Source organism: Schistocerca americana, chromosome 8 (assembly GCF_021461395.2).
Source record: "Schistocerca americana isolate TAMUIC-IGC-003095 chromosome 8, iqSchAmer2.1, whole genome shotgun sequence".
Classification (NCBI taxonomy): Eukaryota; Metazoa; Arthropoda; class Insecta; order Orthoptera; family Acrididae; genus Schistocerca; species Schistocerca americana.
In genome coordinates, this window is record NC_060126.1 from 212,011,859 (window position 1) to 212,037,435 (window position 25,577).

At 40.9% G+C, this 25,577-nt stretch overlaps 1 protein-coding gene across 1 annotated transcript in view; it reads right to left on the reverse strand.

The window, feature by feature from the left end:
* Nucleotides 1-552: 552 nt before the first annotated feature.
* Nucleotides 553-25,577, reverse strand: part of LOC124544878 (charged multivesicular body protein 1b) — a 40,366-nt gene continuing 15,341 nt past the window's right edge. Inside the window, exons 3-4 of the mRNA XM_047123602.1 lie at nucleotides 10,276-10,496; nucleotides 553-1,895 (exon numbers count right to left, since the gene is read on the reverse strand). Of these exons, the coding sequence (XP_046979558.1) occupies nucleotides 1,778-1,895; nucleotides 10,276-10,496 (339 nt within the window). The 3' untranslated portion in view covers nucleotides 553-1,777. The remainder of the gene's footprint in view (nucleotides 1,896-10,275; nucleotides 10,497-25,577) is intronic.

A 25,577-nucleotide genomic window follows, 5' to 3' on the forward strand; every position in this document is an offset into this window, starting at 1 on the left:
GAGTAAGCCGAGCATTCGTTTGTGATCACAGAAATAATACTGTTTCTTTGGTGACTCACCAGAGCATGCCAGGGTGCGACCCAGGTGGCCTCTACAAGTGCGTCTGTGAACTGTATGGATGTACAATCTCTGAATTTGCGCACATCATGAGTGAAGGTACATCAGACAGAAGAGGGTGAACTCAGCATGCAGGCTGCTTGCCGAATGTACCCGAGAAGTTAAGATTCGTTTCAGCACAATAAAACCAATATCTTACTCTAGTGACTATTTGATTCATGGGTTACATAACTGTACTGTGTTACTAAAACTGTATAAATGAGCTAAAACCAACCAGAAAAAAAACTCTAAATGCCCAATATATTTATGTTCTCATTTTTAGTGATTTTATTCCAAAACAGAAATTCTGAATATCACACTTAATTAACATATAAACACCACAATGTATTTTGGAGATACTCTTCTGCATAAAACACTCTCAGATGTTAACAATGATTCGGAACTGAGAAGTAACTAAAGTGGAGTGCAATAGGAAATAATACTACATGTGGAAAATCAGAGTTAAAAAATATATTTATTTTTTGAAAGCAAACTAATCAAATTAATAACTGCAAGCACAACTCAACTGTTTTATTACGTTCTTTGACATTCTGTGAAGTTAATATCTCTTGGATGACAGTTCATATTTACAAAAGAACTAGTGTATCAAAACAAGTGCAATGTTTGTTATTATGAACAGTAGGAGTGCAACATTTACAAGCATCATATCTTCACTAACAAGAGCAATTTTTTATACTTTATTTCAGTATAATCACAAATGACAGTGGCCATACAAGGACAGTATACAAATAGGTTTTCAGATTATCTCTCTGATGCAGTCGCATAATAAATTTTAAATTCTATTGTGTCTTCATATCAGGATCAAGTCATATGTAACGAACACCCAAGCTCTATCTGTACGTCAGAAACTGAATGTGACACTGAACCAAGACTGGAAACAAGCAGTAAAGGTGGGAAAAGCCGTCAAATTCCCTACACTTGAAACCATATCTTCCATTAGTGCATTATATAGAGGTTGCCATGGGATATGAATCAAGTCACAGCACACTGAAATTCTATTTGACCATTTTCAGTTTCTAGAAACACAAGATACCCTTGTAATTAGTGTTTAAATACCTTCAACTAATGATGAAACAGACAGTCCAAAGCACATTATACACAGGCAGTATGAAACCACTAGAAAAAAAAAGTCCTTACAATACACAGTTTATGATTGCGTTTCCTTTGTAAGGAGCTTTTGTATCAAAATTAAACTGGTAGTCACTATGACAAACTAAACACAAGAATTCCCAAAAGAAAGTGCAGGGTTCAGTGTGCCTGCAGATATACTGATAAAAATATTACCGGAGGTCATCTTTTGCCTGTAGCTGTAATACCTGCAGAAGCACATTGGCCTTCTGCTAAAGAACGAAATGTACACAGAACAAAATTAATAAAAATGAATTTAAAAGATCTATCACCTTAGCAAGTCACTAAAAACAAAAACAGCACTCATGTACACTCACAATTGTACTCTCACTATCCACACACACGCACACACACACACACACACACACACACATACACACACACACAAACACACACACACTTATTTCTCCAAAACTTCACTGACAGACTATGAACAATGGGCCATACATGTACAATATACAAAGATATATTAATAGGCAGGGACTAAAAGAGGCACAAGCGATTCCAGCACAGCACCAGTCTCCTGCACTACTCAAACTTGTCGCAGACGAGCCAGGCGCTGAGTTAGTTCATCCTGCTCCTGAGACACTTGTGTCGATGCCCCAACAGAGCCTAACTGACCCTCTGGCAGTTCCATGTTCAATTCCAACCTGTATAGAAGAAAAATCATAAATTCTTTCAGCACCCTAAAGACCAATTCTCATCATATACACTAATAAAAACCTGCTATTACATTTTTTTTTTATTGACAACTTACCCAATAACTTTCACATAACATGACAGCAAACAAATGAGAATACTATGAAATTACAACCATGATAGCTAATATTTCTCATGTAGGCAGACAGTTGAAAATGTAAATTGCACAATGAAGGTTTTATAGCATTTGTAAGCTTAGAGAAATACGAAGTGTGTTCAAAAAGAAACCAACTTTTGAAATAGCGCACCAACCAGCAGAGAAAGTGTGGTGCAGCTACTGAGCACACCTAGTAGCAGGTTTAGGCAGCAAACTGCCATTGGCCTCATTCATGTCGTTCGGACAATTAGCAAGCGAACCACAGCCTCTGAAGTAAGCACGTGTACAGCTTGCTCGCTAAATTAGGGCAATGAAGGAGCTTGAAGAACAATGTGTGTGTGTGTGTGTGTGTGTGTGTGTGTGTGTGTGTGTGTGTGTGTGTGTGTGTAATTCTGCTACAAACTTGGCAAAACTTTCACAGAGATATTTCAAATGCTTAGCCAAGCATACGGGGAGAACTGTATGAGTCGCACATAGTGCTACGAGTTGTTTAAATGTTTTCAACATGGCAGAATGTTCGCCTGTGACGACTCCAAGTCTGGACGTCCTTTCACATCAACATATGATCAGCATAAGATCATGCCAGCAAATTTTGAGTGAAAAACTTGAGACCTGTTGTGTCAGTGCCAAATTCGTACCGCGTTTGTTGACTGAGGATCAGAAACAGACCCGTGTTGAAATGTGTGAGGAACTACTTGCTGCTGTTAATGACAGCGAAAACTTTCTTAAAAACATCATAACAGGCGATGAGATGTGGGTGTACAGCTATGATGCTGAAATGAAGATGCAGTAATCGCAGTGGGTGGGCAGAGGGTCACCTCGTCAAAAAATAGCATGCACGAGTTGGTCAAAGATCAAGACAGTGATGATTGTGTTTTTTGACTATAAAGACATTATGCGCCAAATTTGTGCCACATGGTCAGACTGTAAACAAGAAAGTCTACCAGGGAATCCTAGAGTGCATGCAGGATGCTGTGCACAGGAAGACACATGAATTGTGGGAAAACCAGAGTTGGATATTGCTTCATGACAACGCGCCAGCTTATGCGTCACTCCTTGTCTGCAGCTATCTAGCGAAACACCTCATTCCCGTTGTGCCCCATCCACAGTATTCTCCACATCTAGCCCAAGCAGAGGTTTTCCTGTTTCCCAAACCGAAAAACACGTTGAAGGACGTCGTTTCCAAGCCATAGAGGAGATACAGGATGAGAAACCTGTGCATCATACCACAAATGTGTTCCAGGAGGCGTTCCAAGAGGGAAGAAATGATGGGAACAGTGTATTTCCAGTGGAGGAGACTATTTTGAAGGGACAGTGCTTAAAATGTTGTATAATAAGCAATAAACCTGTACAGCTAAAGTTCGGTTTCTTTTTGAACACATCTCTTATTTTGGCAATCCCTTCAAAATTCTGAAACTATCAGGGATAAAACACACGGAACAAAAGGTTATCTATAACTTTTACATAAACCAGATTGCACTTATGATAACCTAATAATATGAAAAGGAAGCAACACTCAAGGAAATAAGACAGGGCGATAGCTTCTTCCTGAAGTTCACCATGCACAATGAGCTAAATGTGAAGCAAATCAAGGAAAAATTCGGAAAGGAAGTTAAAAACCAGGGAGAAGGAATTACAACTCTGAGATTTTGTCAAGAGATGATAAGGGACGAGAGCAGCTGAACAAAGTACAAACTGTCTTGAAAAAAGGTTGTAAGATGAACATCGATGAAAGTAAAACAAGGTAATGCAATGTAGTCTAATTAAATCAGGAGATGCTGAGAAAATTAGATTTGAAAATGAGACCTTAATAGTGGTAGATGAATTTTGTTGTTTGGGCAGAAACATAACTAATGGTGGCTGAAGCACAGAGGCTGTAATCCGCACACTGGCAACCGCATAAAAAGCACTTCTGAAAATGAGAAACTTATTAACACCAAATATAAATTTAAGTGTTCTTTCCTCAAGGTGTTTGTCTGGAGGGTAACTTACTGCAGTGGTGAAACATGGACGATAAACAAGTAAGAGAAGATGCTTTGGGAATGTGGTATTTCAGAATAATGTTAAAGATTAGATGGGTGTACCGAATATCTAATGAAGAAGTACTTAAACAAATTGGGGGAAAATTAAAACTGTTACATAATTTGACTAAAAGGAATAAACAGTTGTAGGACACATCCTGAAGTATCAAAGAATTGTCAGTTTTGCAATTGAGGGAAGTGCGGAGGGTAATAACTGTATAGGGGACAAGGTAAAACTGTATAGGGAGACCAAGAGATGAAATCAGTAAGCAGGTTCAAATGGCTGTAGGTGTCAATAGTTATACAGAAATGTAGAGACTTTCACAGGATTGACTGGTGCAGAGGGCTCCATCAAACTTTTCTTTTACACTGAAGACCACCACCACCACCACCACCACCACCAACAACAACAACAACAACAAAAAATTGCTGGTGAATTATCTGTCAGAAGGACAGAAACTAACTTTGCGACATATCTGACTGGCATAATCCCCCCCCCCCCCCCCCCCCCCAACATTGCTTGCTACTATTTTGCAGTAGATGCTTCACAGTGAAGAAGCAACATTAAATCTTTTCTTGAGTGTTGAGATATTATTTACCTTGATTTTTCTTGCTGCGATATTGGTAACAGAGCGAAGTATAAGCCTTTTAGAAATAGTAATTGTTACCACTACAAAATGACTGACATAAATGAAATACAACAGTCAATGTAAATCTGGTACATACTTGTAAAAGGAACTGTTTCCATATACAAGCAATATAAGGATGATACCCTTTCTTACAGTGACATAGTTCAAGAATGACACTTGCAGTGATACACGCCACTTTAAGGGGGTGAGGCGCATTCAGTTCTTACTGATGAATGATGCTTGAAATGGAAATAGGATTAATGTATTTCTCAGATATTGCCAGCCTCTACATCTGTACGTGCATGTGGAACAATGTATTTGGGGACAATGCAACAAGTCTCCAGTGAGAGACAGTAGCCATGGTCACTTAAAAGGGCATGCCAGGAAGAAGTTATTGCTCTGGTGCAGTAACAGTGTCTCTTTGGAGCACAACGTTCTACCCTGGAAGTGTGCCAAGATCCCTGGAGCTTTTATAAAATATTATAAAGAAAATGAGAATGAAAATAACGGACTATCATATATATGTGAATAATCCACACCACTGAATAATCTGCACACCATAATTTCACGGGGGAATATTTGCATTAATTTATGTTTTGTTTACAAAAAAAATTCCAACATAATGATTATATTCGTCATCACTTGTGAAAGAAGTGATTCTCACTGCTATCTTCCCACAGAGTGTCGTACTCAGTTCTGTCCAGTGAATTTCTGATACCACACTTTTAGTTGGATTTTTTTGACAGTGGTATCAGAATGGGGTCCCATGCACATTTCACCCTCACAAATCTGTGAAAAATTTGGTCGCTTGATTTTTCCACTCAGCGTGAACTTGTGGCTTTCATCGGCCATCCATCGTGCATGTTGCTGTTTAACTGTAGCGTCGAATGGCCGACTTATACACACATCTAGTGGTTGCAGAACAGATGTTGGGCTTTCACAGACAATGACCAAGTCAGTTATTCCTTTTTTCAACTTGTCTCGCACACCACTGTAAAACTTGCTTCTCATTCCTGCCAGTTCATATCATGACACTTGATTCTCCTTTCCTGTTCATGGTGCTGTTTAGCGGCATTTCAAAATAACTGGTGTTTGATCCGTGTTACCAATTTGTGATAATGTATAGGAATGTTCACAGTGCAAATTTATCACATAGTGATGACAATACACCATTTTTCCTCATAATCGCATGGACACCATTGAGCGATGGTACTTTTCCTCCAGAAGCATAATCCATTTCAATTGAAAAATCTTGATAGCCTGCCCTGACTAGCTTTGAAACTGGTGATGCATAGTTCTTTTGCTAAAGCCAATGCTTTGAGTTGGCATATTTGACTAGTTACTGCGCATCCATATATTTGCTTCTCATAAACATAATCGAAAAGCCTTTTTTTGAAGTCCAGATGTTTCATTTCTTGGCCGCAAAATGCATGACGATCACCATCCGTTTCTTTAATTTTTTAATGCATCCTTTGCTCACATTGCACTTTCTTTCCACAGCCTGGTGTTCAATGTTCTCTGCTTTGTTAATAATTTCAAAGTTTTTCTTTTTCTTTATCTGTGTGTGAATGGTAACAAGAACTTGTAGCTTGTAGCCATAATTAAGAAGTTAACACTTGGTTAATACTTCATTTCTAACAGGCCACTGACATCACAGACCCATGCGACAACAACGCTATTTTATAACAGGCTCTATTGTTGGAGCCTGAGCAGTACCAACCTTATTACAACTAAACTGCGCACCCCAGTTTTTACTCTTTAAATGTGGGAAAAAATATGCATGGATTACTTGTGTATATGTGGTAGTTTGGTCTGTTGATGTGGAAGTAGTAGTGCTGTAGCCCTGCATAGGTTGTATTTGTCCTCTGAGTAATTAATATATGAAACATTAGACAGAAGCACTGGTGTCTGCCAGTTATTTAAAGAGAAGTATGTGAGATAATATTACAGGTAGTGTATGATCAGTGTTACAGTTTTATTTAAGCAACAAGATCATCATCAGAGAAGAAGTTCAAGTATTCATCATAGGAAGTTGTACAACCAAGTAAGTTTAAATAGTCCGATGTTAAAAGTAAATACATTGTTATATACGCACCTGACCAAGTAACACTGTATATACTTTTTATAGTTTGTTGGAACTCACAGGTACCATTCACAAACGTGCAAGGCAACCAGATTTAAAAACTGAAGCATTGGTATAGTATGAATCAATGTGGACATTATGATCAATTTAAAATTCATATAAGAATGGCTACTTAAAAAGAAAAGCTGATTAACACTTTAGCATCTCGATGGAACAAACATTACATTAATTATAAAAATATAAAAGTTACAACAAAGTCAATGGAATAGTGTTGAAAAACAAACAAACACACACACACACACACACACACACACACACACACACACACACACACACACACACACACACTAACCAAGCCCCCCGTCCCCCACCCCCTCGTGTCTAAGTATAGTTCTGTATTTTATCAACTGCTGAAGTATTCATGTTATTGTCCTTTTCCTATCTATGGCATCACTTCTGCCAACTTCTTCTTAATGGTCTCTGGAGTCCGGAATGCATCACTTCAAGATATCACAAACTTGTGTATGAAAGTTGCTCCTTGGTATATTCAGGAGACAAAGCCACACATTACCAAACCATGTAAGTCTATGAATAATAGCTTCTTGCCTCCTCCCTCCCCTCACTGCCATTCAATGAAGGGTCCTAGGACTTACAGAAAGTAATTATATCTGTTTTGCACAATATTTTCTTAAAGACCTCCTTCATCTTTTCTTCCTCTTAAAGGAACGCTACATTGTGGCAAGTGGCACATCATATGATAATATACCTGCCATTTCTTACCCACCCCGATCCCTTCTCTAACCTGCATCCAAAGCTGATTTGCAAGACCTTTTCAGGAAATTGGAATTTGCCCACAGGCACAATGCCTACTGTGACTGTTAAAATTTACGATGATGCCAGTTAAGAAGTCAGATGCATTGCCTACTACACATATTATGCACACCCCTATCAAAGAGCACACAACCTTACAAATGAAGTTCTATGAAATACCAACAAATATCTGCACAGAAGATCCCAAACTACTGGAAGCATATTAGCAAACATCTTTAGATATAACATCACAACTCTGTTTACACAAAGTAAAATTGTATAAACTGATATGGATGGACACACACACACACACACACACACACACACACACACACACACACCCCTAATACATGCACATGCACTGCAATCACATGCATAAAGATGAACAGTATATTCATAACTGATTTGCTACTTATTATTATTATTATTATTATTATTATTATTATTGCTGCTGCTTGGTCATACAAATATGGCACAGACACTTCACAAACTACTTGACAATCAAACAAAAATTGTATGACATCCAGAATCATGCCCTTAAAACAAATCTACTAGTGCTGAGCACTGATACATCAATAAGTGGAAAAGCACAAAATTAGAATCCAGATAGAACCTTACACTTCCTAGCACTCCCTCATTAACAAAACTGTACAGCTTTTATATGCTCAAAAAGATATATGAACAAATATTATTATTATTATAACATCAGGAAAGCAGGCATATTTAATTTATCACTTGTTTTGAACAAATCAGAGGTAATGGGAAGATATAGCAAAATACTGATGTTCCCTGATCACTGTCAGCTTGTAAACAAGAAGGAGACAATAATAATAATAATAATAATAATAATAATAATAATAATAATAACAATAACAATATCATCATCATCATCATCATCATCATCTCCTAACCTTCTTCAATTATTATTATTATTATTATTATTATTGTTAACAACAACAACAACAACAACATTCCCTGTTACGGAGAGCACTGCAATACAAGCAACTTTCATCCAATTTCTTTCTGTCTCTCTCCTTTTTTCTTCCCAAAAAACCTCTTCTGTATTCACTGTGTTTCTTCTTTCTCCCTTCTGCCCAATTCTTTCCTGTTTTCTTCTCTTTGGGCATTTGCCAAAATTTCTGTTTTCTGATGTTTTCTCAGTTTTTTCCCTCTTGAGGTCTCCCATGATTTTCTTTACCCATTTGGTTTTCAATGTACTAGTTGTTACTAAGTTAAAAATTTTCTTGGTCAATCTACTTTCGTTCACCTACTTTCGTTCATCCTATGTATGTGTCTGTAGAACTTTGCCCTTCTTTTCCTGGTGATGTTTGTAATCATCTGTGTGTTCGTACAGTTCTTTTGTTGGTCTCTCTCTATCCAGATCAGCTCTTTCTGAACTGGCCTGTACATCTTTCTCAGTATTTTCTTCTCTTATTTTTCCATTTCCTTGGTTTTTGTTCTTTCCTTGATTACTGTTGTATCTCGGACATACAAGGCCTCTGGTAAGGCTACTGTACTGAAGTAGTTTTGTGATCCCCTCTTCATTGGATGTTGAATTGAGTCCTGTTTTCTGTATAATCTCTCCCAGGTATTTGAAACTATCTTCTTGTGTTATCCCCCTCCACAAGAGAGGAGGAAAAACAGATGCTAATAACTACAGAGGAATTTCACTATTGCCTGTGACAAACAAAATTCTATCAAAAGCCCTATTAAATCAGCTAGAGCCTCAAACAGAGCCACAGGTAGGAGAATACTAAGGACAGTTCAGAAAGGAAAGATCATGCAGTGCACAGATGTGGCACCTGAGAACGATACTGACAACAAGGAAGTTCAGGGATACCAAAATAAAATTTGTTGACTTCAATAAGCTCTACATCTACATAGACAGAGAAACATTCTTCAACACACTGGAACAAATGAAGGTGGTCAACAAAACCAGAGAGTTAGTCCAGGAAACATTAACAAATGCAATATCCAAAGTGAAGTTTACAGGAGAGATCTCTAAACCATTCAAAATCAAGAAAGGAGTGAGGCACAGGGAGGGCCTGTCACTCATTCTATTTATCTTGGCTTTGAAGAAAATAATCAGGACATGAGACAAAGGAACCAATGGGGTAAAGATGGGGAGAGACAAGAACCATCAACATAACATGTCTGGCCTTTGCCAATGATACAGTCATCATAACAAATACCAGAAAAGAAGTCAAGGAAGTTCTAAAGACACTACATGGAATCTCTGTGAAAACAGGATTACAAATCTCATATGAAAAACACATTACATGGACACAAAATCCACAGACACCCACCCACTGGTAACAAAGTATGGAAAGATAACAAAAATTATTATTATTGTTGTCTTCAAGGCAAGCAATACCGAGAAAATTCATTAACCAATAGATATGACAGCAAATATTGGGAACTCTTTTCCGTTGTTTTGAAACCACCTGTCTTGCCTTTAGTAATGTGAAAATTGACTTCCTTAAAGGAAATACTGGTCTTTGTACATTGCATACTAACTGGGACATATCAAACAATTAAAAACAAATTAACATCAAAGAATGAAATTATTATGATCGTAGGAATATTCCATTATTTTCAACCACTCGCATTACACTTCACCACTTAACGCAATTTTACTATGAATTATTCCTTCATTGCAGTATACTCCAATAATTAGGTAAAAATACATACCCTGCCTCATCAGCAACCTGCTGCATCAGGTTTTCGACATCACTCTGTGGCACTGTTGTGGTGGTTGTCTGTGACATGGCATTTTCCATATACGAACTTTGAACATCCAGGTCTTCAAACTGGCTCTCAAATTTGTCCATAAGGCCTGATATCTTTTCTAAATTCATACTATTCATGGCAGCATCCATTGCTTTCACGACTCCTGCCATTGACTGAGTAACCTGCAAAAAGAAGAAATGTGATTGCATTTCAACTGTAGATGAAGACAGCGAAATTCGCAAATATATATATATATATATATATTTTTTTTTTTTTTCCAAAGGATATCCCACGAAAGCCTAACTAGTTGAAATCTGAGTAATGTACCATTCTTGCAGCAAATAGTACACTCATGCTTCAAAAAAAAAAAAAAAAAAAAAAAAAAAAAAAAAAAAAAAAAAAAAAAAAAAAAAAAAGAAGCCATTAAGGTCCTGTACTCACACGTTGTATGGGGATTCCTCAAAATTTGGAACCCTCTGTATATATCAATTGCTGTGCTGCAACAGTCTTAACAACCTTCGGTTGGCACTGTGGGATCTCCCCAAACCTCACTTTGTTGTTACACATTTGGAGCATGAGCTAACCACATTCACTGGCCACATGGCTTTGAGTACCGTTTCCATCAGTTGCCAGCCAATTGTGAAAGAGAGCATGTCACTGACCAGGATACATAAATATAGTTGTTTTGAAAAATCGGAGACGAGGTCATTGTGGGGTCAGTGTGGATCCCACAGTACCTTGTATGGAACTGCTCTTTCAAGTGTGGACTGGATTGGGGGGAAACTTACGTTCACAGGCTTTTAACCTATTACTGCAAACATGCATTGTCTTCTGGTTGACCTTTTCTCTTTCATAGAAAAATGGAGTGCATTTATAAGGACAAAGACAGTATAAAAGAGCTACAAAGGCAAAATTAGGAGAACTGTGTGGTAGTGCTGATGATCCTGAAGAGTTGTACAGTGAAGTAGAAGACAATGTCGAAATTCATGACTACGACCAAGATGATCAATTCAATGTTCTGACTGAGGACGAAATCTCACTCCCAGAACATTTTCCATCATTTCAGCCTTCTCATCATCCTCTGGCGATGAATGCAGAACTTTCAATTTGGTGAAATAGCAAACAACTATTTGGACAGATAAACTCTATTGCACTTATGGTGTACCCGGTAGGAACATCATTATTCATCTCCATGGAGCTAAAGGAGATGCTTAAGTTGCTATCACCAAGGTGGACTTTTTCACTGTTTATAGCTGACACAATGGCTGAGACTATTGTCCTTTACACTAATGAACAGATAGCCTGTATGGAATCTACATATGAACCTGGACAATCTGTCAGAGGGCTCAGAATTACTACTGAACTGAAAGCTTCGATTGGTTTGTTGTTCTTCCCAGGAATGCTGAAAGATTCAAATCTTAATCTTGATGCCTTGTACAGTCGGAACTTAAGCAGTTAAAAAAAAAAAAAGAGGGGGCATTCGGTCAGGAAATGGTGAACCACCGAAGGCTGATGACAATGGGCACGAAGTGGTGGGGGCTCACCACTTAAACGGCAATGGCTAAAAAACCAGTGCCCTATATGTAACCTAACTAAAATGATCTCCTCACAATGATAGGAGGTCGGCCAAGTTGCTGTGAAAGGCTTAATTCCCCAGAGCTTGTTCCTGTGAACAGAAGACCAGTGGTGATGAACAAGTGACACCATCTGTCGAGAGACGGCAACACAGAGATCATGCCAAGGAATAGAAGAGCTAGCAGGGCAAGTTAGAAGGACTGCAGCCTTGGCAGCAGTGCCAGCAGCTTCATTTCCCATCACACCAATGTGACCAGGAACCCATATGAATATCACAGTGGCTCCCTCAACAGTGAGCAAATGGAAGCTTTCTTGAACCCACTGCACTAAGTGATGGACTGTGTACAGCACACAGAGGCGCTGAAGGGCACTCAGAGAATAGAGCATATGAAACAATTAAAAAGTTTGTGTCACCAGATGTACTGCGTGGCCTGATAGAGGGCGAAGAGTGCTGCTGTAAAAATTGTGCAGTGTTCTGGAAGCCAATTCCGAAAATGGTCAGTGTGAATGATGAAGAGGCACCCAACGCCACAGTAAGCCTTAGAGCCATCAGTGTACACGAAGGTGCCATCGCTAAGTTGCATGCAAAGGTTGAGAAACTTATAGTGATGTATCAAACCTGGATTACTGACCTTACAAAGCAAATGAAGTCCAAGATAAACACCAGCCGTTGCACGAAGGCAAGGCAGTGAAGGGTTGGGAACATGACAAGTAGCATGAAGCTAAGCTGCTGCAAACAGTAGATAAAGCAAACTCCAGGACGGGACAAAGAAGAACGGTGCATCCCATACTGCAGTCAAGGGAGTTATCGAAAAAGAGGACATGGATAGGTGGCAGGGCATGGCAAACAAATGGCATGTATATCTGCTGAGGAAGACATCACACCAGTATGACAGTGGTAGTTCAGCAGCTTCTGCATAGAAACTCTCAACTGGGCTAGTGTAAGAGACACCAGTGGCCAAACGTTTTCCAGGATGGTGGATTATTTTGAGACTGCGTAAGAAGGATGGACATGCATATCAATGAATGAAACACCCATCATCTAGTTTTAAACAGACAAGGGATCAGTACAAAACAAAGGAGGGTTGTCCAATCGGCTCCCTAGGAAGTCACGCTTAGGACACTAAAGGACTGAGTGCTGCGTGCGGCCAGGTGAGACACGTGGAACGACAAAGAAAATTTCCTATCAAGCATGAGCCCAACGAATTTGTAGTTTCAGCAAGCACAAGAGCAACAGGCCAAAAATTTAAGGACAGTAGAAGAAACTCATTGACATAGAAATTCTTAAAAATGGTTTTGCCAGTGGAAAAGTGAAAGCTGTTGTCGATGCTCCATAAGTAAAGATGATTAAGACATCGCTGAAGATGCCACTCAAGGAGACAAGTCCATGGAGAACTGCAACAGACTGCAAGGCTTTCCATGAAAAGGGAGCCAGAGATGCCTGGTAGGAGACAGTCCTTAACAGGGTTTATGGCTATAGCAAAGATGACGACACTCAAGATAGAGACTTAAGGCACCCTATTCTCCTGGATAAAAGTTTTTTTTCTTTATGGTTTTTGGGCGCAAAACTACTATGGTCATAAATGCCCATTCTGTGGCTTAGGGAAGGGTAAAAAACCGAATATTAAATCGGCAGCAATGGGAGCGAAACTCAAAGAGAAGGGAAACTAAAAACGGTAGGATATCTTAGAAAACCACTACTGAAGGGGGAGTTGTATTCCCCAAAAAAGAACTTCAAATGACCAATGTCATCTCACTGGCACTGACAAACTCAAGGACGCGATTGGCTGAGTGCATGTCATCTTCTAAAAGGGAAGATATATCAGGTGACTACAGTAAATGGGCACATAGCGGATTAAAATAGGGGCACTGAGGTAAAAGGTGTCTCGCCCTCCACAGCTGAGAGCAGTGGGGGAAAAAGCGGGACAGCATCACCACTTAAAAGATGTCGATGGCAAAAAAGATAGTGCCCCAATGTAGTGCTTCGAGAATTTTTGAGTAAATTCTAGAACCACTCGATCTTCCACTGTTTCGAACACCCGATATTTTAGAGGTAAATGGGAGAAATGAATACGCCCTACTGTGCATCGCCTATTTGTATACGCAGGTCAAAAAACAGTTACGAGAAAAAGATGGACCTGGTGGCTGAACGGCGGCAGACAAGTACCTGCTGTACGGTCCACAGAGTTTCCGTGTACGGGTGGGTGGTGAAGATCAAGAAAAATTTATGTAGTATTCTGTGCTCTTTAGTGCCTCTGTTGACTGTAAAAAGACTAATGAACAATTGAATATAGATTTCTATGTACATTCACGTCTTGGACTTGCTAGAGGCAAGACGTAGTTCACATTTTGTGAGAAGAGGAATGGTTATTAAGCCAAGTCTCTCATAAATGTTATTTAATTGGTCTCTGGAAGTTATATATTTAAGTGAACATGAAGAAACTTATTGTGATTTGCGTCAATGACATCGTTAATCGACGAGTACGTTGACAGTAAAGCTCGTATATGTGATCATCAGATTACGGAAATAAGAAAATATTTTTTGCCACACACATCAAAAAATGTTAGAACGTGGTGACCCAAATGACATGACCCAAAGAAAACTGGTATTTCTAGACAGAAACGGGAAGAAGATATTAGGTGTTGCCATAGCAACCAGGCCTAACAAGATACGAGAACTGTTTCCAGTATAGTATTTAGTCCAATAAATCAATGGAAGAAAGTTGAGCGTGCAACGCAGTAAAAGATGTGGGAAAGTAATAGCAGCAAAAAAACGGAGAGAAAACCTCAACCTTTCGACCACGAAGATTGGGTGTGGAGAGTAAGCCATCTTCACACAACGTACATCGCACTGACGCTGACACAGTAACCAGCCACTGATGCCGACTACACCAGCTGCTGCTCACTGGTGCTGACTCTACGTCCGCTTGCCGACAACGATGCTGAAACCAACATTCAATGCCGCCGGCACCAGTGTACGGCGCCAGTGCTGTACACTGGCGCTGATTGCACATTCGCTCACCAACGCAGCTAGAACTCTACGCCGAGTGAGTGAAAAACGATAATTATTTGGTAAAGTTGAGGGAACTGTTGAATGATAAACTGTTAGTATAGTTATTATACTCAGAGGTGAATTTTTTTTAAGATCACCAGAGCTAAGAGATGGATCAAGAACATCAACTAGCAGAACCAGTTACAGCTATTAAAGTGACTAGGGAAATGCCAGACTTGTCTGAATTAGTGAATTTAATTAAAGCCTAGCAAGTAGATTCAGCAGCTGTAAACGCTCAAATTGCTGCTTTAAGAAAAGAGATAGGCTCAGTATATTCTAGATTAGATGCTAAGTTAGATGACCAGAAGGCTGATTCAGCCACTCTAAGTGAAAAATTAGATGCTCAGAGAGAAATCTTAAGTAATCAAACTGAAATCTTGAACAGTCAAGCAGCAAATATAGTTTTATTAAAGACTGAATTTGACTCTCTAAATAATAAGGCAGAAAATCTGAAGTTAGATTTAAAGAGTGAACTCACTAGTTCTTTGAATACGCACGTTAATAAACTATTTACTGAATTTAACCAGAAACAGGATGAGCAACTTCAAGATTTAACTAAAAAATTAGAATCTGACATTTAAGATAAATATAATAATATAGAATCTGAATTTAGTGAAAAATTAAAATTTTGTAAAAATGTATGTAATGCTAAATTTACTTCCATAAGACAGGAAATGAATACTTTGAAAGAGAGCACAGATCGACCTAAGGAAGTAATGTCGATTATTCAATTGAAAATCCCAGGTGTTACTACATGCGTTGTTAGTTCGCAAGTAGATAATATAGAACGAAGTTTTAAAGGAAAAATATCCAACTTTGACACTGTAAATGTAAGTAGTTTGGCGGAACCGTTTGAATTAATGAAAGATCGAGAAGTCACCAAGAGTATAATCTCCAGAAACTTTTTGACGGTTGCTTTTTCCGAACTTAATGATGCTACTAGGTCTACAACTTTGCTTCCGCCGTTTTTTCCTCGAAGTTCGGGTTTTATTGTGAAAAACTTACAAAAAAATTATGATTCATAGTATTGCCCATTGCTGGCCACTACATTCTCCCATCTTTCAGATAGCATACAAACCCCACAGCGGAAGAACTGGGGACATTTGTGGGGATACACGAATTGATTCAATTTTGCACTTGTTCATATGATCAGAAGTGCTGATCAGCCAGACTGTATGCCACTGATCGAAAAAAGATGGTAGAGGGAGAGAGGGAGAGAGAGAGAGAGAGAGAGAGAGAGAGAGAGAGAGAGAGAGAGAGCAAACGTTTGAAGAATATGGAGGGAGAGATAGGACTTCTCATTTCAACATTTCCATGTATATTCTGACAGGTGTTGCGACATGGGGGTTGAGCACTGACCTGCTGCAAAATTACCTTTGTGTGTCTATCGCTGTATTGTGGTTGGTTGTGTTTCAATTCTGGGCTCAAACGCATCAATCACTTCGATAATGATGTCCTGTGACTGTCTTCGTCATTTTCAGTAGCTACGAAAACGTTCTGTCTTCCACTGCCATGCTGGTCTTCGACATCAAAATCACCGTTCTTAAGGCGTTGAAAACATTCTCTGCACGTTCTTTCACTAATAGTTCCCTCACCATTGGTCTTATCCAGCATTTTAAGAGCCACAGCCACAGATTTCTTCATGTTAAAGGAGAAAATTAAAACTTCCCCCAAATGGCGAGAAATGGGTACGTAAGTTGACATACTTAATCGAGAATAACATATTAACAGAATCTTCTGTCGGTTCTTGGTAGAACAACATTATAATAAATGAAAAGCACCAGTTTGATTTTGTTCTATAATATTACTTTTATTGTAAACCAGTTTTCGGCTTACAAGGCCATCTTCAGACATTCACACAAAATTTAATGAGAAGTAAGGTCTACACTTGCTCAAGTGAGGTTAATATCAGATCCATGGGATCCTGGTGGAGTCACATCTGTCTCCCAGGGACGTTAACATTCTGTGTTAATGGGCGGAGTGACGACCATCGGATTCCAAATTGTTTTCGGTGTTTCTTCTATACCCATACTATTTTTCCTGCACCAAATTCCCTTCAAATCTTAAACTATTCTGTAGTCTATTCTTGAATTCTTAAACTATCCTATAATTTTAGCATATAGAAAACCAGATATGACAGAAAAATAATAGACAAGAGAATCGTGTATAAAATATAGTGTAAAGTGATTAACTAAAGAACTATTCGATCTTAGTGTACAATTGTCTATTTTTATAGAATATTTTATACCTTTTATGAGATGTGATGTATAGGGGAGGTTTTGTATTAGTTTTGGAAGGCGTGGGTAGTGTAAGTACAAGCATGACTAACACCAGACACACACCACACCTTTCAGACAATCCTCGCAGACATGTGCGACTGATTCTTTTCTTCACCATTTGCCGTTCCATAGAAGTTGCTAAGATTTTCTTCAGGGACTTCAAAGGTGAAGGTCAGAATGTCCGTTCTGTAGGAGGCGTTTAACATCATACCTCTTCTGGCTTCTCACTCAAGTACCGACGAAGTAGGGATCCTGGGGAAGGAGGATGGGAAGGGTTTCCTATCTTTGGGGCTATCCTCTTTCTCTTCTTCAATCTTAGCAACCATTTCTACTTTTTTCCTTTCTTACTTCTCATCTGAGTACCGGTCTATCTTTCCCTCTTTCCATAAGCATATACTTCCATCGCTGAAGTCCTCCTTATTTTCCGTGGTTTTCAATAACCTTCAATTTATTTCATATAAGTAGATCGAATGATCAGGCTACACAAACACACTTCCACATACACACACCATAACACGAAGACGCAAACAATGAAAGTCCAGATTAAAAGGATGTGAGAACCGTCAAGTGTTGTAGGTGGAAAGAAAGTGCACATAGAGAAATATGCACTTATGGTTGTTCATTGTGATGGTTCTACATCGCCTAGGTACTTGGGAAAAAAAAATCATTTTGATAAGGAGCATAACTAATGAGCATAAGTCAAGAAGGAACTAATTGTCATAATTATCCAGGAATGTCAGTCTAACAAATATTCTGACAACTTGTAGGATAGTGGGACTCTTATAACCTAAGTAAGCATATTGTATATTAAACAATGTATGTAGGCATGAAGTAGATGCTGGAAACACAGAAGTTGATAAGTAAAGGAGGACTCTAGGGTATAAAAGAGAAATATGAAAAAGCGAGTGTGAAGGGTGAAGTAAGTTTTACCAGATAATATTTAGTTATAGTGTGCATAAAGATGTATACTAGTGCAATGAACCATGAGGCCTACTCAAGAAGGATAAGGGGGGATGCACCCAGCATGTATTGAATGAGAAGGGCAGAAAGGCATACCTAAGAAAGGCTGACCTACACTGTGTGGACAAGGGCACCAAGATGGGGGCTTGACCTGTACTATACTAAAACAGGAATTAAAAAAGGGGCGCACCTACCAAAACAGAAGAGGATAAACATGTATGTGAGGTATAGGTACTGTTTCTAGAGGGGAAAGGGCAGTATCGTGACAAAAGTCACAAAATTTCGTAAAAATTATTCTGGTAGCATTACTACGTTCTATGAGTGTCAATAGGAACACTTTTATTTTGCCCAGTTCCTCCAGACAGCAAAAAGTTTATAAATAATAAGACCACTGCATGATAAAGAAGTAGTACAAAGAGCTGGAATAAAGAATAAAGTATTTAAATGTCATGAACACCTGGAGTTTGCGATTGGAAATTGAGACAGAGTCCTAACAAATCCTAACTATTACGTAAAATTATGTATGGAATATTTGGGGTTGATGTTAACATAGAGTGAGAGTAGAATAAATGAAAGATTAACTAAAATTTCTTCTAAATCAGTACAAAGATCTATGTTCTAATGTATATTGTTAGAGTTGTATGTGATATAAATTTACATAATGACTGTATAAAATATTGTGTGTTTGATTTAAGGGGGAGAATATATAGTGCTTTGAGAATTTCAGAGTAAATTCTAGAACCACTCGGCCTTCCCCCGTTTCGAACACCCGATATTTTAGAGTTGGGGGGAGAAATGAACATGCCCAACAGTGCATCGCCAATTCGTGTGTGCAGGCTAAAAAACAGTTACGAGAAAAAGACGGACCCAGCGGCCGAACAGCAGCAGACAAGTACCTAGGTCCACAGAGTTTCCGTGTATGGGTAGAGAAGAACAACAAAAGTTTATATAGTATTCTGTGCTCTTCAGTGTCTGTGTTGACCGTAAAAAGACTAATGAACAATTGAATATAGATTTCTGTTTACATTCACGTATTGGACTCGCTTGAGACTAGAGATTTTTAACTTACTTCATGTCTTGGCTATGAATGAAACAAGAGACACGTTTGATGTTCATAAATTATTTGGTTATCAAACAAATGATATTTGAATATGTGTAAATGAGTCTAATGTTTTAAGGACTAAGTTAGCTTGCTGAAGTTGTTGTATGTAGAAGTTGAAAATATAAAGTGATTGAACTTCTACGAGTATCCACATTATTTCAAGGATAGATAAGTAGTTTAATAAATTCCTTTAACCAGCTATAGTCTTCGGAGAAGCAGCTTTTGGGAGATCGACATAGCTGATTACCCAGAGAAGAGGATCGGCTACACACAACATGCAAGTTAACTGACTTGAGAGACGTGTGAGCCTTGCAACCCAATACCACACTGTCTCCAATCGTCCGAAAAACGTTAGACTATCCAGAGTCTAGTTAAAATTACCTCCTCTCGATGATGAGGCCAGGAGGAAGAGGTCCAAGCACAGGGAAGAGGTTTTATGTCCCGTAATTTATTATCTGGAAATGTAGACCGATGTGTGTGCCATAAAAAAGCAACACGACAACATAAAACGCTCTGCAATCAACGAAGGGAACCATGAGAGCACTGGCCAAGGAAGAGAGACTGCAGCCTTGGCCGCTATATCAGCTGCCTCATTTCCAGGGATACAAACATGCCCTAAAGCCATAGGAATGCCACAAAGATGCCCCTGAAGTGGAGCAAGTGGAGGCTGCCCTGAATCCGGTGGACCAGAGGGTGGACGGGATAAAGAGCTTAGAGGCTGAGAAGAGAGCTGAGCGAATCCGAACATATAATATATTGTAGCCGCTTATGGCAACAGATGTATTGGACAGCCTGGAGAACAGAGTAAAGCTCCGCAGTAAAAACCGAACACTCGTCAGGAAGCCGAAATTTATTAGGGGTGTCACCAACAATGTAAGCACTCCCAACACCAAATGTGGTGTTTGAACCGTCAGTGTAAATAAATGTGGCATCCTCCATTTGGGCACACAGAGCAGCAACTGTCCAACGATAAACTATGGGGGGGGGGGGGGGGGGTTACTACCCTTTGGGAGCTGACAAAGGTCACAGAGAAGGCAGGTCGAGGGACGAAGCCAAGGTGGCGCCGTACCCTCATTTGTCAATAAAGTTTTCACAAAGTGGAAGGAAAGAGAACATAACAGTTGACGGAAGCAGCCTCCCAGTGGTAGTAGAGAGGAAGGGCAGCCTGCATACCCTAAATCCAAGGAGGCGTCGAAAAGAAGGGCATGGGTCGGATGGACAGGCATGGAAGACTAGCGTAATGACTCAGTAGGACAGCTCGCCGATTGGATAGCGGAGGTTCAGCAGTCTCAGCATAAAGGCTCTCCATGGGGCTGATGTAAAAAGCTCCAGATGCTAAATGCAGTCCACGGTAGTGGACAGAGTCGAGATGCCGAAGAATAGATGGCTGTGCACAGGAGTAAACTATGCTTTCATAATCCAATTTCGAGCACACTAAGGCACAATATAGGCATAGGAGAACCACTCTGTCCACTCCCCAGGAGTTACCACTCAGAACACGGATGGTGCTGACAGATCACAGACAGCGAGCTAAAAGATATGAAACGTGGGAAGTCCAGCACAGTTTTCTGTCAAACATAAGTCCTAAGAAACTGGCAACATCTGCAAAACGGAAGGTCAACAGGACCTACGTATAGGGAAAGCGGAGGAAACTCCGGACAATGCCAAAAATTTACGCAGATGGTCTTACTGGGAGAAAATCAGAAGCTGGTTTCAATACTCCATGAGTGGAAGCGATCAAGACATCCTTGAAGAAATCATTCAAGAAGGCTGGTCCCCATTGGTGGGCATTGAAGTTCCCAACCAGCTAATACAGGGGGGGGGGGGCGGGGGGGGGGGGGGGCTAAGCGAGGAGATGAAGGAGATTGGCTGTTGCCATTGGTATGAACGATGGAGTGTATACGGTACTAAGAGAGAAGATGTATCGAGACAGGGAAAGACGTACGGCGACAGCGTGGAAGGAACTGTTTAAAGGGATTGGGTGATAATGGACAGATCATGGAGAAGAATCTCAAGTCCCCCATGTGCCGGAGTGCCATCAACAGAGGGGAGATCAAACAGGACCGATTGGAAATGAGGGAAGGCAAAATGATCATGGGGATGTAGCTTTGATTCCTGAAGACAGAAAACGACCGGGGAGTAGGATCGTAAGAGGATCGACAATTAATCCCAATTGGAGCGAATTCTGCAGAAATTCCAATGGATAATTGACACAGGTTGGACAGGAAAGGGAAAAACTCTCACCATGGTTGCCATCAACTCAACGATCGCTGAGAGCCGGCGGCTGATGGTGTGGAATGGTATTCAGCCACAGGCAGAAGATCCTCTTCCATAGGTTGCTCGGAGGCATCTCCTGCCGACAGTGATCGGCTGGTTGATTGGCTGTCAATGGTACGTCTCGGCGACATGGAAGACGGCCAAGGGCGGCTGCCACTGGATGGCACTGTGTAGATGAGGCACGCCATGGCGGAGGAGAGGAACTTTGTTTCTTTTGAGCCTTCTTGGAAGCAGGATGTTGACAGGAGGGAGGAATCAATGGTTGGGAGGTCGGGGTATGTAAAAAATCTTTGCGGGTATGTTCTTTTTTGGAAATCGAGGCATCCGATTTTGGGGCCCATGATTTAGCAGGATCCAATTGAGGGTGATCCTTAGAGTGAATAGGTGATAGTGGGGAAGTTGAACGGGCAATCTTTGGGCTGGCCAATCTGACAACTTTGGTGCTCTAGGCGAGATCTCAAGTCTGTGTGGCTACCTCCTTAGTAGGTCGAGGAGATGCAAGGACAGTGCTATATTTACCCCCTGGGAGTACAGTGGGCTTTCTACTGGCGGATAACTTACAAGCAGCAAACGTGGACACCTTTTCCTTCACTCTGATGTCCTGAATAATTCATTCATCTTTGAAAATAGGGCAATCTCTAGAGGAAGCAGCGTGGTCGCCCATACAGTTGATGCAACGGGGGGATAGAGGTGGACAATCACCCTCATGGGCATCCCTGGCACATGTAACTCATTTGGCCAGATTGGAACACGACTGGCTAGTACGATTAAACCGCTGACACCGATAGCCGATGGGTTGAGGATGTAAGAGCGAACTGAAATGATCTCATATCCCGCTTAAATGTTTGATGGAAGTTGAACTCTGTCAAACATCAAGAAGAGAGTACAGGTTAGTACCAAGTCCTTGTCAAACCTTTCCATGACTATGTACAGCCATCACACCCTGGTCAGACAGGTAATTTTGTATGTCCTAGTTAGATAAACCATCAAGTGAGTGGGTTCAAACCACCCTGCATAATGAATTTAAAGTACGGTGCACTTCCACCTGGACAGGTAAGGTGTGTAGCAGTGTAGTTCGCAGCAATTTTTGTGCCTGGAGGGCACTGATTGTTTCTAATAAGGAAGTGCCATTTCATAATCGGGAACAAGACAATTGCGTCAACACCTTACTGAATAATGAAAGGGTTGCTCAAACAGTCCACGGGTGTACTGCCAGTCCATAGTGTCCAACGGGCACAATATTGTGATGATCAGACATGTCGCCATAGTCAGGTGCGCTGATGAACTGAGCTCCTGAGGGTGGGCAGCCTTCTTAAATCCCCTGCCCCTGCAAGGTGTTCTCTCTGCGGTCTGTGGTTGCTGAGACGCTAGTGTCAGCATTTGTGGTGGCGTCGGTGTAATTGCCTCATCTGCCCTGGTCGCCCATTTGTTTTCTTTGCTCAGTGTCTTTTTAATTAGACTCAATGCTGGTACCCACGCCTTGCTGAGGTTATAGCTGCAATCTCGGTTGATGAGTCTGTCCCTGGTACGAATTTTGATAGCCTCTCTAATAACGTTATCTCAGTATTTAGATGTCTGTGCCAAGACCCTGGTATGTCGGTAGTCCATTTCGTGATTTTAGAACAAACAGTGCTCTGCGACCGCCGACTTGAAGTACCTAAGTCGAGGGTGCCTCTGGTGTTCTCAGCAATGATCTCTGCATTAGAGATGGTGCGCATCCTGTGCCCTAGTGGTTTTAGCACCCCATTTCTCTGCAAAGGGCGGTGGCACCTATCCGCATGCAAATACAGGTCGGTGTACGTTTTCTTCCTGTATACCCCGTGGCCCAGGCTGCCATCCACTCTTCTTTTGACCATGGCATCCAGGAATGGTAATCTTCATTCTGCTTCAGTCTCCACAGTGAATTTGATGTTCGGGTGTACGGAGTTCAGGTGTGTAAGGAAGTCTAAGAACTAGTCCTTTCCATGGGGCCTGATCACGATCGGGTCATCCACATACCAGAGAAAACAAGCACGTGTCCATTTGGATGACGCCAAAGCTTCCTCCTCAAAATACTCCACATAGAAACTGCGTAAGCACAGGCAAAAGTAGGCTCCCCATTCTGACTCCTCCTGTTTGTTCATATTATTCTCCATTAAAGATAAAATACGTGGAGGTCTGAACATGCCTGATAATTGTCAAATTGGATATCTGAGCTTCCAGCTTGAAGTTGTTGAGACGTTTTACGAAATCCACAGAATTACGAATGTGATAAGGGCATTTACCCACATAAGGGCTTAGTAGTTCTGCCAGGTATTTGATCAGCAAATATGTAGGTGCCCTAATGTTGCTGCAATTGGACGTAACAGCACCCCTTCTTTGTGGACTTCGGGAGTCCATTAAGTCTTGGCGGTACAGGTCCTTGACGTGTCAATTTCTTGGCGACACCCTCTGGTAAATCCACGTCCTTGAGAAGAGCCTAGTCCTTTTCTCCACCTTCTTTGTGGGGTCAGCACTGATCTACCTGTAAGATTCGTCATTTAGCAGGCTCTGCATCGTCTCAATGCAACCCTTATGGGAAAGAACAACTGTAGCATTGTCTTTGTCAGCCAGTAAGACAACAATCTCATGGCTCTGTCTCAGGTCTTGAATGGCTGCCCTCTTCCTGCTGGCAATATTCGACTTGATCGGTTTAGTTCTTGTCAGAGCACGGCAGGTTTCCTGCCGTACTTCTTCAGCTGCTATAGGTGGTAGTCACGCAGCAACCTGTCCAACTGCACTGACAATGTCCGCTACTGGCATGCGAGCAAAATTGTAAGTCCCTCCTCCAGAACAGAAACTGCATCCCCAGTCGGCTCAGTGTCCGTGAGATTGATGACCATTTTGCGTGGGGCCTCCAGCAATGGTTTGTCAGAGAGACAAGAGAATTTAGATATCTGACGTCCCGAGGCCTTCTTAAATGCAGAATCAACGGTCACCCAGGTAACACCATCAATCCAATCCCAGGACCCGGAATTAAAATGATTGGCTAGCTGTAGATGCAGTTTATGTAGTTCCTGGGAGTTGTACACAAAGCTGCGACTAGTAAAGTGCACCCTTTCACGAAACAAGGCAAGGCTAGCACGCTTCTTAATTCTCTTAGCTCGTGCAGGATCGATGTCATGCATGACCTTAGCAAAGTTTGGCACAACATCTCTTCAGAAAAGCAAGAGCACTCAGCAAATGGCTCCTTCGGGGGTGCAGCTTGTCTAATTTCTTCATGCTGTTGATACATCTCCTCCCCGTAGAGATATATGATGTGATTCTTAAATTTCACTGGGAGAAACTGAAGAATCACATCAATGAAAGGGTCAACTGTGGAGAAGTCTTGACCTTCGTCAGACTGAGAAACAACTAGGAACTTTGGCACTGATGGAAGAAGTGTCTGTGGCTGAGATTCATCTAGCTTTCTCTTGTGGGCAGAAGTTGAAGTAGAGAAAACCATTGCAAAAGTATCCCCCATGATTAACAGCATCTCCAATGGCGCGCTTCTTCCTCTATGAGGACACTCCCGCCATAGGTGATTGTCCACACTTCAGGTCACACCTCTCCAGAAACAGATGGAGGGACCAATCAGCACATTCAGAAGGTACCAGGTCAGGCATTCGCCCCTCCCTGGGCCTGGCTTTTACCAGGGGGTATGTACGTGTCCTACTTGTCTACCTGGGGTGGGGAATTACGCTTTACACCATCACCGGCTACGCGTGGGAATGCATGGGTTGACCTTCAGACACGCACAGGGAAGAAAGAGAGAGAAAAGGACGAACAAAGAAAAGGAAAGGAGAGGAGAGGAGAGGAGAGAGGTCTCAAACGCCGAAGGGTAAAGAGAAGAGGCAAAGAAAACTGAAGGACAAAGGGAGGACAGAGACTTTCCAGCATAGAGAGCAAAGAAGAGACACTAAATCTTACAGTCGTAAGCATCCGTCTCCAGACGTAGGCACAAAACAGACTCCCAAAGAGAGGGAGAAGGAAAAGGGATGGGGCGGGTGGAAGGGAGATC